Here is a 14,315-nt window from a genome sequence, read left to right on the forward strand (position 1 = left end):
TGCTAAACAAATCATAAAACCGGGTTTCTTTGCGTCGGTTATTGCTCAACCTTCTTCTTCCTCCACATGCTCTTGATAAAGTAAACAATGCTAATGGCAAATCCTGATCCAGCAAATCCAACACCCATGTAGAATGCTGCACGGTATCCCTTGAGCAAATCTGCCTGGGACTCTCCGCCCTTGTTAATGTTGACCTCAACAGTGGCAGCAAAGCCCAGACCGAGACTGATGCTGTAGTTGACGATGGTGCTAACAAGACTTGCTGCAATTCCCTGGTGCTCTTTCTTGACAGAGTTGGAAAGGATTAATGTCGCGGCGGGGAAGGACATGTCCATGCCAAATGTCATGATGATGAGGCCGAAGAAAGTTTGGTACCAGTAGGATTGCTCAATGGGGGCAGTCATCATAAGAATAGTACCCGTGGTGAAAGCGCCCATAGCAAGTAGCATGACCAGCGCAGGGTGCGAAACGTGCAAAAGCCAAGCTGTAGTCATGGAAGCACACGCTCCGGAGATGGCCACAGGGCTCATCCAAGCACTTGACAAGATAGGAGAGGCTCCTCGCACCATCTGGAAGAATTGCCATGTATAGTAAACCCAGATACCAAATGTCGCCCAACCACAGACAATGCAAGCCAAGATGTAGGCAACATCGCTGGTCAAAGCATCGAATGGGATGAGGGGATGCGAGGCGACGCGCAACTCGACGTAAAAGAAGACAGGGACCATCAGAACTCCAGCAATCAAAGTGACAATAACCCAGGGCTTGTCCCAGCCGTCGATAGGAGCTTGGTTCCAAGCAAAGTTAAAGAGCACGAGAGCAGTGATACCAGTCACGGCACCCGGAAGGTCCAGTTGACCAAGAATCTCTCCCCACGACAAGTCAGCCGATGAAAGCTTATGCGGTGGGTCAGGGATGATAAAGCTCGCCAGAAGTGCAATGAAGAGCAGGCCGATGGCAAAAGAATAAAACGCCCAAGGCCACCAGCTGGGGTCACCAAGGACGAAAAGTCCAGCAAAGGCAGAGCCGAAAACAGCACCGCCAGGGGCACAAGCGCCAAATAGGGCAAAAGCGATAGCCTTTTTGGCACCGGGGTTGTACGATGCTCCCAAAATAGCAAGGCCGTTTGGCATAGTCAGTGCTGGTCCGATACCCTGGAAGACTCTTGCGAATACGAAGAGAACGTGGTTGGAGTAGCTGGCAAGACCGCAGACCATTGACCAGACAGCGAACCAAACGAATCCGATAACGAAGATGCGCTTATATCCGAAGATGTCTCCAAGACGTCCTGCAAACAGAATAAAGGTTCCGACTGTGAGACTGTAGCCGGCAATGAGCCAGCTCAGCTCGGCTGGGTTCTTGAGGCCGAATGAGTCGCCGATGACATGGATGATATTAAGACAGTTTCCGAGAGCGCCTTGTGTCATGAACTGGGCCATGCAGATGATGGCTATGAATAGAATTTCGCGTGGTAGAGAGAAAGAATCTGCTATTGAAGCTGATGTCTTTGTACGGGAGAGTTCCTCCTCATCACGACCTGTTAGGGTGTTGTCGTCTGAGGCATCCCTCTCAGATCCAGGCATGAGGCCTTGTTCTATGGCAGTTAGTATGAGTTCGAATACTCAGAGAGTTGTAATTTCCTTACCCTTCTCAGCTTCCATAGTCATGATGAGAAGCTATATCCAAAGTCGTTTGTGTCCTGACAATGACGAAAGAAAAGACAGCTAAGCTTTGTACTATATACGAAATTGTATACCGTGGATATGTTGTACATCCGAATATCCGTACTTCCGGGCCAATGAGTTCAACCTCCCTTGACTCCGAGTCCGCATCGGCAATTGCAAGCGAGTTTCGGGATTAGAAATCTAGATGGAGATCAGATTTAGGGGAGGTTAGTTCGGATGAAAGTGTATTTATATATCCGTTGGGTGGGATATTGCGGGACAGCCGTCGGTATTGAGCTTAATTTTTTTGATGGTGGAGCTTCACGATGAAGAACTTGAAGCTAGACGAGACCTAGAGGAGGGTCTAAGGGTCACTCTGCACGTCACTACCTGCTCCAGGTAATGTATGGAATCATATTTCCATTGCAATCACGGATAACGGGGCATTTCCGGGTGCTATCCGATGTTGAGCTAAGCAAGTGGACACCCGAGCCGATGCCGGTCGTTGTGACTTTTACTTTTTGTGATGGTATATGTGAGGACAAGCGAGTCTCAATGTTGGAAGGGGTTCCATGCACCAGACAAAAGTGCCGTCAAGAGATTGCTTGGGGGTTACTACAGTTATGTAGGTAGTATCGGGATTTCTAGAATGATCATGTCTTTATGTCCGGTGAATTAGTTGAGCATGCATGTCCTGCGGAAACTACCCTACAGTGGCAATAGCGAGTTCTGCCACGTTAGACCGTTTTCGCCACTAAACAGGGCCAAGCTCTGTACCTTCAATTGAAATCCAACCCCACCATCTCATTCAATCAGACCATCTTCAAATCGCCCAAAATGTCAAAGACAAAGTCAAAGAAGCGCAAACAAAACGCTCAAGCCCAAGCCCAATCTGATAACCCTCGAAAGATCGCAAAGACAACTTCTCCCTCGATACCGACTCCTCCTCCCGATGGCAGCACCTTCGAGCCAAAGAACCTTCACACTGTCGTCTCCGAGGAAGAACTTGAGATTGCCATCGACACTCTCACATCCCTTGCCCAATATCCTGGCTTGATCAAGTCCAAGCTCTGCAAGGATCTTCGAGTTGCCGTATACGATTTTCGACAAGCTTGTACCACGGGTGTCAACAATGCTGCTGGCGCGAACCTCACGGCCCAGGTCACGGCTGCTTTGGCCGATCGGAAATACACTGAGGCGAGAATTCATCTTGCCGAGATGAAGATTCGGGGTGAACAGCCCAAGCTAGGAGCCCTATGTCGATGGGTACGAGATCTTGATGTCATCAGTGGTCTGTCGACTGTGCCAGACCAGCAGGGTCTTGTCGTGCGCTCCGAGAGGGAAGAGACCCTGATCAAGGTCATCGATGCTGTCCTGAGAGTCTGTGGCCATGAGGATCGAAACCCCAACGCCGTGGTACAACCATCCTCAATTGCTCTTCAAGAGATTTGGGACCTCCGACCAGACACACCCACCGAACAAGTCTACGCTACAGTCCTCGACAGCAGTCTCGTTGCTTCAGCGCCCGACTCTCTCAAGAAGAACCTACGCATCATCGAGACAACACCCGGTCCCGAGCGCAAGCCCCCCAATCACCACGATGCCATCCTATACGCCTCCACACCCGACGCCGTTCCTTTGTCTACCACGCCGCCACCGACTACCTATACGCCCCATCCAGTTGTGGACGGTCTCAGCGTTGCTACACATGTTCTCTATCCTGAGGAGTGCAAGGCTATCATTGCTGCCGGCGAATCTGTCAACTTCGTTCCTGATGCGCCACTGCGCGAGGATGGAGATGTCAGTATTCTGGCGCACAACTTTTACTGGGTCGTCGATCAGACTTTCCACGATACACTCTGGTCGCGCATTCGACCATTTGTACCTGCGTCTATGAATGGCCGCCTGGCTAGGGGAGTCAACCGCCGGTTCAGGGTCTATCGCTAGTAAGTCTTCCCTTGAACGCCAAATCTCGTTACACAAACTAACACACTACAGTGTCCCAGGAGCAGAGTACCGAGCACACATCGACGGCGCGTGGCCCCCGAGCGGTATAACTAAGGACGATAAATACGTATACGACAGCTCGCCCGCCGAGAAAAAGCAGAGCTCACTCTTTACCTTCCTGATCTACCTGAACCAAGATTTCGAGGGCGGCGAAACAACATACTTCCTGCCAGCTGCGCGCGAGGGAGTCTTGAACGCATACCCCGTCCGACCGATCATGGGAGGCGCCGCCATTTTCCCACATGGCGAGATCAATGCGACACTGCATGAGGGTACTGGTGTCAGAAAAGGAGCCAAATATGTCATCCGAACGGAGATTGAATACGATATCGAACCATCTGAGGAGGTCAAGGTCTGAGGTACAAACAAATTGGATATTTTAACAAAATTGTAAAAAGGAACGGCTGGACCGGGGAAAAGTATTGTTACGCTTATATGTCTAATGAACAAACTATATTTATATCATTATTTATCTATGCTTCTTCAGTCGCGACCTCTCCCTCAGCAGGCTTGCGTCCCCAGACGATTCGCTGGAGGTAATAAGCATGCGCTTGCTTCTTGGACTTGAGCTCCTTTCTTAACTGCGCGCAGTAGAGCACAACCTGCTCCTGCGTCCAGCCCTCGAGCAGAGTAGCCATGAAGGAAATGTGTCCCTCCACATCAGACAGAATACTCAGTGTGGTGAATCGGCCGATCTCCTTGAGACGCTCCTCCTTGGGCCAGTCTCCCACAGGGACCTTGATGGTCTTGGACTGGATGTCTACGAAACCAGCGGCCTTCATGCCCTTCTCTTGGAGGTTATCAGGGAGAGGCGAGAAGACGCGACCGAGTTTCTTGCCGCCCTCGTGGAAGAACTTGCCCCACTCGGCAATGGCACTGCCAGGCTTGACACTATCGTCGTCGCTAAGGCCCATGGGGTCGCCCTCGTGAGACTCGATCCAGCCGCCGGGCTTGGTCGCTTGGAATGCGCGCTGATACAAGGCATACCAGTCGGGGACGCTGCCGTAGAGGAAGCGCATATGGACGAAATCGGCCGAGTCATTGGGAAAGGTCCAGTCGACAGTGAAGTCTTCAATCTCGAACTTGACGTTCGGGGGAACCCAGCTGGAGGATATTAGTTACCTAGATGCGATCGCGGTGGTGTAGATGCTTACCCCGGCTGGATGGGAGAAATATCTGTTCCGGTAACTTCGGCCTCGGGAAACTCGTCACCAAAGTCCATAGCCCATATTCCGGTACCGGTACCAATGTCGAGCACCTTCTTGGGCGCCTCGACTGGGGCAAAGTTAAGCTTGCCATCCATGATCAAACAGGAAGTATGGTGGATGATATCGAGAGCCTCAGAGGCCTGGTTGTCGTTGGACGCCCAGTACTGAGCATCGCCTCGCTCGGCATGGTATGTTCGGCCGTTAATGGTTCGGTAGTCGAGAATGCTCGAGTTGATGGACGCGGTGGAACTGGCACTGTCGTCGCCTAACGATGAGTCGGTGTCTGAGTTGTCGGCATCGGCATCGGCTGGGTTGTTCTATATTGAGTTAATTAAATAAATTCTTGGCAAAGATTGGAATTGGTGTCTTTACCTCCCAATGCGTCGGGGCGAGCATCTGCTCGGTGCCTCTATTCTGCGCAGCTGGCGCATCTTCTGTCTGTCCAGCACTGGCGGTAGTCATCTTGATAGCTTGCTTAGAACAATAACCGAGGAATAGAACGAGGCGACAAGGGAGGACAGAGAAGAGAAACTCCGGCTGCCCCTCTTGTTTGTCTGTTCGTTGGTCCCAGCTCCCAACTGCATGGTGGCATCGAGTGCCACTCCATCCATGGCTCTATGTTCAAGGGTTCATATAGACTAGTTTCCGGGGAACGACGGATGGCCCACTTTGTTGAAGGATTTTGGCTCGGGAAGGGAAATCCGTCCGGATATGAAGGCCCTGATGGGATGCCATGATGTGATGACGGGAATAACTACCTACTCTGTACTCTGTCCGTTTAGCAACGACACAACCAAGGCCTCGGCTGGTTGTTGTCACGTGATAAGTCAGCTGACTCACATCTCATACTTCCTATTCCCATGTTGTAGGGTACCAACTTCGAGTTATGGATTCAAAAATGTTCAAAGAAAGGTCTTTGCTTCATATTCTGATTATAGGTCTATATATTTTCTGATAGTTAATCTCGCCAGTCTTGACTGAACTCTGATCACTTGTGAGGCATTCGCCCTGAGCAAGGAGAGCAAAAATAAATCATGGAAGTATTCATTAGCAACGTCAAAAAACAAATTTAGGACCGAGCGTGGATCGAACACGCGACCTAGGGATCTGCAATCCCTCGCTCGTACCACTGAGCTATCGATCCTTGTTGAACATGAGATAAAGCAAAAGCTTTAAATGAGTGACTATATAGTAGATTGATTTGCAAGCATTCTGTGTCGTATTACTGAACATCAAGCATAACTAGCATCAGCCGAACCAAAAAAAACCAGTGTATTGTTACAATCTATCGGTGCATCTCTACCCCGATCTTACAGTAAGTGACCGTAACGTACGAACTGTACCGTAATCCAACATTGATAACGGTATGCTCTAACTGTAATCGTTCTGTAACGCCCTTCGTATCGGCCAAAAGTTCATTGTTTTAGCTGCCGCATCAAGTCTAGAGCTCATCCTACACGCCATTAGTAGCGGGGTACGCTGTACAAATGCATCGCATGGCCCAAGACCTTTTGTCAATCGCTAATGGCCCCTGTAAAATCCTCGTCATCCTCAATAGGCTTATCTAATTGTTTGCTGTCTAAAACCCCAAGCGACACCGCTTGAGGTCCTGTAACATTCATCAACACCCATCACCAAGAAGCAGTCATGGGTATCTTCAAAACAGCGATTTTGCTCGCTGGAGCTTCGCTGAACGTGCTTGCATCTCAATTCCCTCTTAATGACGCCGACTCACCGCTAGCCTCAACCTTCCAGGTCCACCAGAGCTCCCTGTCCCCGGAGCACTCAATTCGCATCAAAGAGCAGGTAGATGACTCGATTTGCGACGCGCGTGTCAAGCAGTACACGGGATGGCTCGACATCGGAAACCAGCACTTATTCTTCTGGTACTTTGAGAGCAAGAATGCCCCAGCCACTGATCCTCTCGTCTTGTGGTTGACCGGAGGTCCTGGTGGTTCATCTATGCTGGGATTGCTCCAAGAACTAGGACCTTGTCTCATCAATGAGCATGGCAACGGAACAGTCCACAACCCTTACGGCTGGAATGCAAACGCAAACTACATCTTTGTTGACCAACCCGCTGGTGTTGGGTTCTCGTACCTGGACAAAGATGAGCCCATACCTGGCAACTCGTTTGTCGCTGCTGATAGCATGCACAAGTTCATGCAGCTATTCACAACCGAAGTCTTCCCAGATCTTGCCAACAGACCATTTCATATTTCCGGAGAGAGTTATGGTGTAAGTAAAAGAGCTAGCAAGGTCCAACGGTAACTGACCTTTACAGGGCCACTACATCCCCATATTGGGAGCTACAATTGTCGCACAAAACAATCTCTACCCCAAACGCCCCCAAGTCAACCTCGAGTCTGTGCTTATCGGAAACGGCTATGTCTCACCTCTGGACACCGCCTTTGGATACTGGGAGACCCTTTGCACAACCAACCCCGGTGTTAGTGAGCCGATATTCAACAGCACTCGCTGCGACATCATGGCTGCCAACCTTCCACGATGCCTGGATCTTGCACGAGTATGCTATGAGCATCCCGACCACGCCATTTGCAGTGCTGCATCGGAGGTATGCTGGGAGGGCGTGATCAAGTGGTACGACGGCGAGTCAGGATCCAACGGTGGGAGAAACAGATTTGACATCAGCGTTCCATGTCAATCGGATGATGATTTGTGTTACAAGGAAAGCGCACTCATTCAAAACTACCTCAACTTGCCACGCGTATTCAAAGCTTTGGGTGTTCCAAGCGCGGTGACCAACTACTCGATTCTTTCCTGGGACGTAGCAGAAGCCTTTGAGTTGGGCATTGATACCGGTATCAGCACTCAATCCCAGATTCTCTACTTGCTCAACCACGATATCGACGTGTTGATGTACCAAGGAAACCTGGATCTTGCATGCAACACTGCTGGAAACCTGAAGTGGAGTAATAGCATGGAGTGGAAGGGACAGCCAGCTTACGTTGCTCAACGACCAAAGGCATGGGGTGCTTGGGGTGAGGAGATTGGGTGGTACAAGGAGGTCAAGATCCAGATGGGTGCTTCTGACAAGAAAACTACCTTTTCATTTGCTACAGTCGACGGAGCCGGGCATATGGTAAGTCATCGGAGTATGATTTGAAGTACTTGTGCTAACTGGAGTTTATAGGTCCCTCAGGGCAAGCCCAAGCAGGCTTTGGAATTGGTCAACCGATGGCTAAAGAAGCGCACTTTCGCTGGTTGAGAATCTACGGGAAAGGTCCATTCGTGAAATTTATTCTGGTATTTATTATCAGTGATTGGAAACATTATAGTAGTATGAAACATAGCCCTATATTTATTTCTAACCTTCATGAATCGTTACATTGTTGCAGCATTGCGTATCTTTCTATAAAACTGCCAGTGACCAATATACCAGAGAGGTTGCCCTTGAGTAAATGAAGATGGAATGTCAACAGTGTTGCATGTATCTCAGGCAGCTATAGTGACTGGATCGCATTCGTCTTGTTGTTTTATCGACTGTTTCAATATGTAGAGTGCAGAAGGTCCTCAAGAGGAGTGATACCAATCATCAAGAAGCTGATAGAAGTCATGCGATGTTGAGACAAAACTGGATAAAGTCAACATATGTATAATTAGAATGACTGTTCTGTATAAGTAAAATGATAAACGATGACTGTTTGACAACAGCCAAGACAAGAAGTGAACAAGAAAATGATGTTGAAGGAGTGCCTCTAGCAAAAATGCCAATGCAATGCCATGTCCCAATGCCAGTGCCACCCATCAAACTCCAAAAGAAACAATAGAATACCCAAAGACCTTCTTACTCCTTGCCAGGGTACTTTCCGGGGTACCACTTGCCATCATCATAACCAGTGTGGTCACCCTCATACTTTCCAGGGTGCCAGCTGCCATCATCGTTGCGCTTCTTCTCGCCATGGTACTTGCCATCATCGAAACCAGTGTTACCACCCTCGTACTTGCCTGTTGGTTGTTAGTATTGTTTGAAAGACCTTGTTGAAGATGTTTGTGACTTACCCTCTTCCCACTTTCCATCATCGCGGCCGGTATCACCACCCTCGTACTTGCCAGGGTGCCAGCTACCATCATCCTCACGCTTCTCCTTGGCACCAGGGTACTTTCCGGGATACCACTTTCCATCATCATAGGGAGTCTGGGGCTTTCCCTCGTACTTTCCAGGATACCACTTGCCATTGTCGGCACGCTTCTCCTTTGCGCCGGGGTACTTGCCAGGGTACCACTTGCCATCATCATAAGGTGTTTGAGGCTTGCCTTCATACTTGCCAGGGTACCACTTGCCATCGTCGTAGCGCTTGGCCTTGTCACCGTGGTATTGGCCGTCATCGTATCCTGTGTTGCCTCCCTCATACTTGCCGGGAGCCCACTTGCCATCATCATAGCCAGTGTTGCCGCCCTCGTATTTGCCTGAGAGTGTTAGTTGCTGATAGAGAAGATGTAGAGAAAGATGGTCACATACCAGGGTGCCATGAGCCGTCATCGGCAGGCTTGGCAGTGGGAAGTGCCAGAGCTGTGGCAGCGAATGCCAGGACAGTGTAGGAGTAACGCATATTGAGATGGAGTTACTGGAGTGGATGTGAGAGAGTAAAGATGCTAGTGAAAGCGAAGTACTAGAGGCTTGAGATTGAAGTGATTGAAGTGCTGAAGCGAAAGTGTTCTGAGTAGTTGTGTTGGTAAGAGAAGATGAGAGAAGATGATGAGGATGATGAACTGAACTGGAACGAGGGAATCAACTCGATATTATATACTAAATCAATTGCTAGACATTCCAATCTCAAGTGGCACAGCTGTAGTCAAACTCAACTATCCAACGTTGTGGTGGCCGGCGCAGCATCGAACCACCAACGCCACAAATCACCAAGCTCACGACACAGCGGAAATCTCCATCTCCCAAATCGATAAGGCTGATTTGCAGCTCAACGAGCCGCATAGCTTGACGTCAGCAATCAAGGTTACTATTTTAGGGTGTCCCAAGCTTTATTTCGTCGCATCCTTGTCCCGAGTCCAGCTACTGCGCCTGGTCACAAACCAAGCCAAGATCAGCGCTAGCTCCTGTGTAAGAAGGTAGCTATACCGAATCTGACTTGACCTCTCAGGGCTGAGCTTACCTCGGGGCCTCGATCGCGGTCCCTCTTCTCCGGTGTGGTTGTGTCTAAACGGACCTCCAAAGTCGAGCTTTACCCCGCAAGATGGTATAACCCGAAAAGCCGGCTTTGGGGCTGAGGAGCTAAGGAAGTGTGGTACAGCACCAGAAAAAGAGTCAGCTGTGCCACCGCCGTGGTGTGGTTTCTGTGTTGGCACAAGGAGGAGTAGGAAGCTTGGCCTCGACCCTCCTCGTGTAAGCTGATATCGTGGGTGTTGAAAGTGCATCTGTTCGCGGGATATTGGGAGTGACAAACATGCAAATGTTTAACTTTCAAGCTGAACTAGACTACTGTTGAAGCCAAAATACCAAAGTCCCATTCCATGTCAGCTTTTAAATCAGAAACCTTTTTTCAAGAGAGAATTCGAGACCAGAACTAAGGACAAGCTCGACCCATGACCCATCACGACTGGATCTATTAGCCCATTTCCTTTAGTCAGCCTGACCGGCACAGGTTGCTAAAATCCAGGTCTTGAACTTTGATGGGATTTGGGGAAACACAAAGTGAGACCGACTTTGGAGATGGGGAAAAACGCCCGAGGCCGAAAAGGCGGAGCTGAACCTGGTGGGAGCAAACAGACTTGGGCTTAGAGATATGAGGGTGTGGACGGCAGAGACGTAACTAGGTGATGCAGAGAACACGAGGCTTGAAGCTAAGACATGATGAGGAGCATGACTGATTTACTCGAATGAGTGTTGAATAATGGTTCAGGAATAGAAACATGGCCGAAACAGATGACAATCGCCTACAATGGTATGCCGACGATAAGCATATCTCGTATAGATTCTTTATGGGTATAGCATATTAACAACGTGATCTACTAGAGATTATGAATTGTTTCTCGAGGCATTCTTACAGTCTTTGGGGGATCAAGTGCCGCAGTATGGCACCACCAGCTGAATGTGACAGCTGGTGCTCAGCCCTATCATGGTCAGCCCCCACAACCACTTGAATACAATGTGTAGCGGGCTTACTCCGATATCTGGCTACAGATTTCTATTGGCGCAGTAGAGCTGCGCAGAACTTACCAGCGAGCCGTTTCGGTTTTGCTTTAAAGTTCCGGATAACGTTTCACTTCGGCGAACCCAATCTGCTGGTATCGGCCGTAGGCTAGTCAAGGTCTCCAGGGAGCTATAGCATCGTCAAACCGAAAATCCAACGATCTGGACCATTCTCTTATCCGAGAAAATAAGTCTTAGATGGCCAGTCGGTAAAAGTGGTGATGGTGACATTACAAATGTCTTACGCAGATAGAGCAGAAAGGCTCGCGCTCCGTATCCTAAAGGAAGTAAAAAATCAACGGATGCATAAGCTAGAGAAGTCTGAACGAATTGCTATCGGACGTGTCGTTTCTTGGATGTATGATAGGTTGATATCATAACAAATAATATCTCTCGTCATCATGGAGTTGAGTCAGCTCCGAGTTTACTGCCGAATCTGCGTGGTAACGTTTCAACTCTATACTTGTGCTTATTGTACTGGTGGATCAAAACTACCATCGTTATGAAAAAGAGTTTTGACTTGACAAGCTACTGTTTTGCTCCTAGGACAAAGACGGACTCCCTCGGCGTGAGTAATCTGTGGGAGAATGCAGTACTTTGAATCTCCTTGTGGGCCAGTTACAGACTTCCCAGCACCTCAATTCAAAGGACCCTTCTCACTCAAACAAGCAACAATACCCGCGATAGCAGCCAATGTCCCATCAGGATTCTTAACACGCACCGTGTGCAATCCCAACTCCTTCGCCGGATAATCGTTTCCGCCAGGAAAGATGGCATCCCCGATAAACATAATCTGTTCCAATGGAATACCACTCGCAACTGAAAGCTTCTTCAACCCATAGCCCTTATCAACACCCTTTTGTGTGATATCAATCGACGTCGCTCCGCCCATATTGATGGAAAGATCTGGAAGACGTTTGTAAAGATCAGCTTGGATGATCTTTCGCTTCGCAAAGTCAGGATCCCAGATTTCCTTAGCTGAGACGGGAGCTTGTTGGCCAAGAGCAGAAAAGGTGATTTGACTTCCTCGATCTTCGATGCGTTCTCCCCATGTCTGCTCTGGCTGGAAACCCGTTGCGTCGAGTGATGCATTGAATGCTTCGATGATGTTCTTCCTCTGCTCTTCGCTAAAGAGCTCAGCGTACTCGACCTTCCATTCGTCGCCTTTGTGAGTGTAGAGCTTTGTGCCAGTGGTAGGCATAAGCCAGAGCTTGGAGAGGTCAGCGCGAGGAGGAAGTCGGCTGGCGACTTGCTTCTGAAACTGTGGCCAATCACCGCCTGAGATAACTGCGACGTGTGCGACGCTTAGAAGGTCTACTAGAGCTTCGCCCATGGAGTCGAGAAGAGGCTGCTTGCTCTCCGCGAGCGTACCATCGAGATCGAATGCGACAAGTTTTATCATGGCTGCTGATACCGAAAGTGAAGATGCAGAATTTGGTGGTTCTTTGGTGAAGTGAGGGGTTGACATTGGACCAAAAGATCGGCAGCTGGCAGACATAATGCCACATCTCCTGTCAGCACTCACTACCTGACTACATATTGCGGAACGCGTGTCATTTTTGGCAGTTGAGACAAGGGTGTAATATTACTAAGTAAGATTATATACACCAGAAAAATCACCATGGCCTCAGGGTATCAGAAAAATTGGCCGCTGAGGATATAGGAGACAAAATTAGTAGGCCAGTTTATGCTACTTAGACTATACCTTTAGATTATTTATCTTTGTAGACTAAGACTTTACCCGTCCTGCTCACGGGCAATGGCTTCCAAAGGAATAGTCAAGTCCCCGAACAAATGACCATCTTCGTCTCTAGCGTTGATGCTCATTCGAATGCTGCATTGAAAGGTTTGTTCACCAGAGCGCTGAAGATTCATCCTGCGCTGCGAAATCTCTTTGAGGTCGGCGTCTAATCTAGTGACTGATGCCTTGGCCTCGTCGCGTTCCTTGATCGTATTATTGATTCTTAAATCATAGGTCGAACAAGTCTCCACAGCTCTTACCCTTTCACTTATAGCCTCCCTTAGAGCGGCGTCGAGCATGTCGGATATTTGCCTACTGTAGGTGTTCTCTTGTACATAAAAAGTAAAGTATTCATCTACCAAGTCAGCAAAGTGATTTATACAAAGCGTGCGCCGAACAAAGGGGCATGCAAAGTCTCAGATTGAATTGTCGGAAACAGCTTGAATCATAAGTGATCATAGCCATGGAAGTATTTGTTTCAATCTCATCATGGACGGGATGGGAAACTGGGATAATAAAGTACTTACCAAGGCTTGGTACGTGAAAATAAAGTCGGCTGAGTTGGTTAACCGGCGAGGCATCGCTGCCGTGCGCTTTCAAAGATAGCTACAGCTTACAATCCCAAGCTGCGATGCTACCAGATCACGGTACACACTTTTCAGATACGAGGATTTTAATAAAGAAAAGAGAAAAAAAGAGGAAAGAGAATGATGCGGCATTATCTTCGTTTTGTCACACAACGGTGCCCAATTATTCACAAGGGGGCCCTGCACGGAAGAGCAATAATCCTGATGCAGCCAAGATTATGACTGTACTCGAAGTGACGTTACTGGTGTCAGCTTTTCATGCAACTCACATCATTAGTGTCTCATTGAGTCTGACTGTTCGTTTTTTGTTTTGTTTTTTGCTCAGGAATAAACCCGTCTTGAGAGGGTGGTCTATTGAGTTTGTTAAGTCGGGATCAACAATGTACACAAATCATGGCTTTACCCAGCCTGAATAGTACCTAGGCAATAAAGGTATGACTTTTGGCAGTTCCTATATTCCAGGACTGAATCCACAAAATAGCAATAGTCTACATAGCCCTCTCATATACAAACGCCTTCATTATCGTGCATTACCCCTTGTACGCCTCGTACACCCATATTCCATATTGTTTAGTTTTCCCTGCGTTGTCAGTTAATTTTACATCATATGTTATAACCATGCAATACTTACAAAACCGCCAATTCAAGATCGCCTTGGATTTTTGCCTTTAGTTCCAGCTCAATATCGAGATCCATATCTAGTTTCACACGAGGTGCGCTGCTTTTTTGCTTCTTCTCCGTTTTTTGACCTGCTGGTTGCATAACTTGTTGATCTTGGCTACTTGACTGATTATTGTTTGACTTTTGCATTTTCTTTGACTCATTTTCGCTTGCGGAATTGTTTTGCTGGTTGGTTGAGGATGATTGCTCGTCTTGGATAGTTTTACTGGTAGCCATTGTGAATCAATGATTGTCTGATAATCGCTGGCAATTTGTGAT

At 48.4% G+C, this 14,315-nt stretch overlaps 7 protein-coding genes and 1 non-coding gene across 8 annotated transcripts; 2 read left to right on the forward strand and 6 right to left on the reverse strand.

Annotated features, from left to right (window-relative positions):
• Positions 1-38: 38 nt before the first annotated feature.
• FGSG_03772 (drug resistance protein) lies at positions 39-1,667 on the reverse strand (the record flags this gene model as incomplete). Its single annotated transcript, XM_011323613.1, has 2 exons — positions 39-1,594; positions 1,646-1,667. 2 exons carry the CDS (start codon positions 1,665-1,667, stop codon positions 39-41), a joined length of 1,578 nt encoding a protein of 525 aa, XP_011321915.1.
• Positions 1,668-2,473: 806 nt separating this feature from the next.
• FGSG_03771 (uncharacterized protein) lies at positions 2,474-4,708 on the forward strand. Its single transcript, XM_011323614.1, has 2 exons — positions 2,474-3,610; positions 3,663-4,708. The coding sequence occupies exons 1-2, from the start codon at positions 2,502-2,504 to the stop codon at positions 4,027-4,029; spliced, it is 1,476 nt and encodes a 491-aa protein (XP_011321916.1). The 5' UTR covers positions 2,474-2,501; the 3' UTR covers positions 4,030-4,708.
• FGSG_03770 (uncharacterized protein) lies at positions 4,145-5,341 on the reverse strand (the record flags this gene model as incomplete). The annotated part of the gene is made up of 3 exons (XM_011323615.1): positions 4,145-4,775; positions 4,826-5,196; positions 5,252-5,341. The coding sequence occupies 3 exons, from the start codon at positions 5,339-5,341 to the stop codon at positions 4,145-4,147; spliced, it is 1,092 nt and encodes a 363-aa protein (XP_011321917.1).
• Positions 5,342-5,950: 609 nt separating this feature from the next.
• FGSG_20580 lies at positions 5,951-6,023 on the reverse strand. Its single transcript has one exon. It is a non-coding gene; the product is annotated as a tRNA-Cys (tRNA).
• A 503-nt stretch (positions 6,024-6,526) lies between these two features.
• On the forward strand, positions 6,527-8,108 carry FGSG_03769 (uncharacterized protein; the record flags this gene model as incomplete). Its single annotated transcript, XM_011323616.1, has 3 exons — positions 6,527-7,117; positions 7,164-7,982; positions 8,034-8,108. The coding sequence occupies 3 exons, from the start codon at positions 6,527-6,529 to the stop codon at positions 8,106-8,108; spliced, it is 1,485 nt and encodes a 494-aa protein (XP_011321918.1).
• A 579-nt stretch (positions 8,109-8,687) lies between these two features.
• FGSG_03768 (uncharacterized protein) lies at positions 8,688-9,453 on the reverse strand (the record flags this gene model as incomplete). The annotated part of the gene is made up of 3 exons (XM_011323617.1): positions 8,688-8,848; positions 8,903-9,310; positions 9,363-9,453. The coding sequence occupies 3 exons, from the start codon at positions 9,451-9,453 to the stop codon at positions 8,688-8,690; spliced, it is 660 nt and encodes a 219-aa protein (XP_011321919.1).
• A 2,232-nt stretch (positions 9,454-11,685) lies between these two features.
• On the reverse strand, positions 11,686-12,450 carry FGSG_03767 (uncharacterized protein; the record flags this gene model as incomplete). Its single annotated transcript, XM_011323618.1, has 1 exon — positions 11,686-12,450. The coding sequence occupies one exon, from the start codon at positions 12,448-12,450 to the stop codon at positions 11,686-11,688; it is 765 nt and encodes a 254-aa protein (XP_011321920.1).
• A 335-nt stretch (positions 12,451-12,785) lies between these two features.
• FGSG_03766 (uncharacterized protein) lies at positions 12,786-13,088 on the reverse strand (the record flags this gene model as incomplete). The annotated part of the gene is made up of 1 exon (XM_011323619.1): positions 12,786-13,088. The coding sequence occupies one exon, from the start codon at positions 13,086-13,088 to the stop codon at positions 12,786-12,788; it is 303 nt and encodes a 100-aa protein (XP_011321921.1).
• Positions 13,089-14,315: the final 1,227 nt, after the last annotated feature.

Source organism: Fusarium graminearum, chromosome 2 (assembly GCF_000240135.3).
Source record: "Fusarium graminearum PH-1 chromosome 2, whole genome shotgun sequence".
NCBI classification, from domain to species: domain Eukaryota; kingdom Fungi; phylum Ascomycota; class Sordariomycetes; order Hypocreales; family Nectriaceae; genus Fusarium; species Fusarium graminearum.

Coding starts and splice junctions, on each gene's coding strand:
- FGSG_03771 (XM_011323614.1), top strand. CDS start 2,502: ATGTCAAAGACAAAGTCAAAGAAGCGCAAACAAAACGCTCAAGCCCAA. Junction 3,611..3,662: donor CGGTTCAGGGTCTATCGCTA/GTAAGTCTTCCC, acceptor AACACACTACAG/TGTCCCAGGAGCAGAGTACC.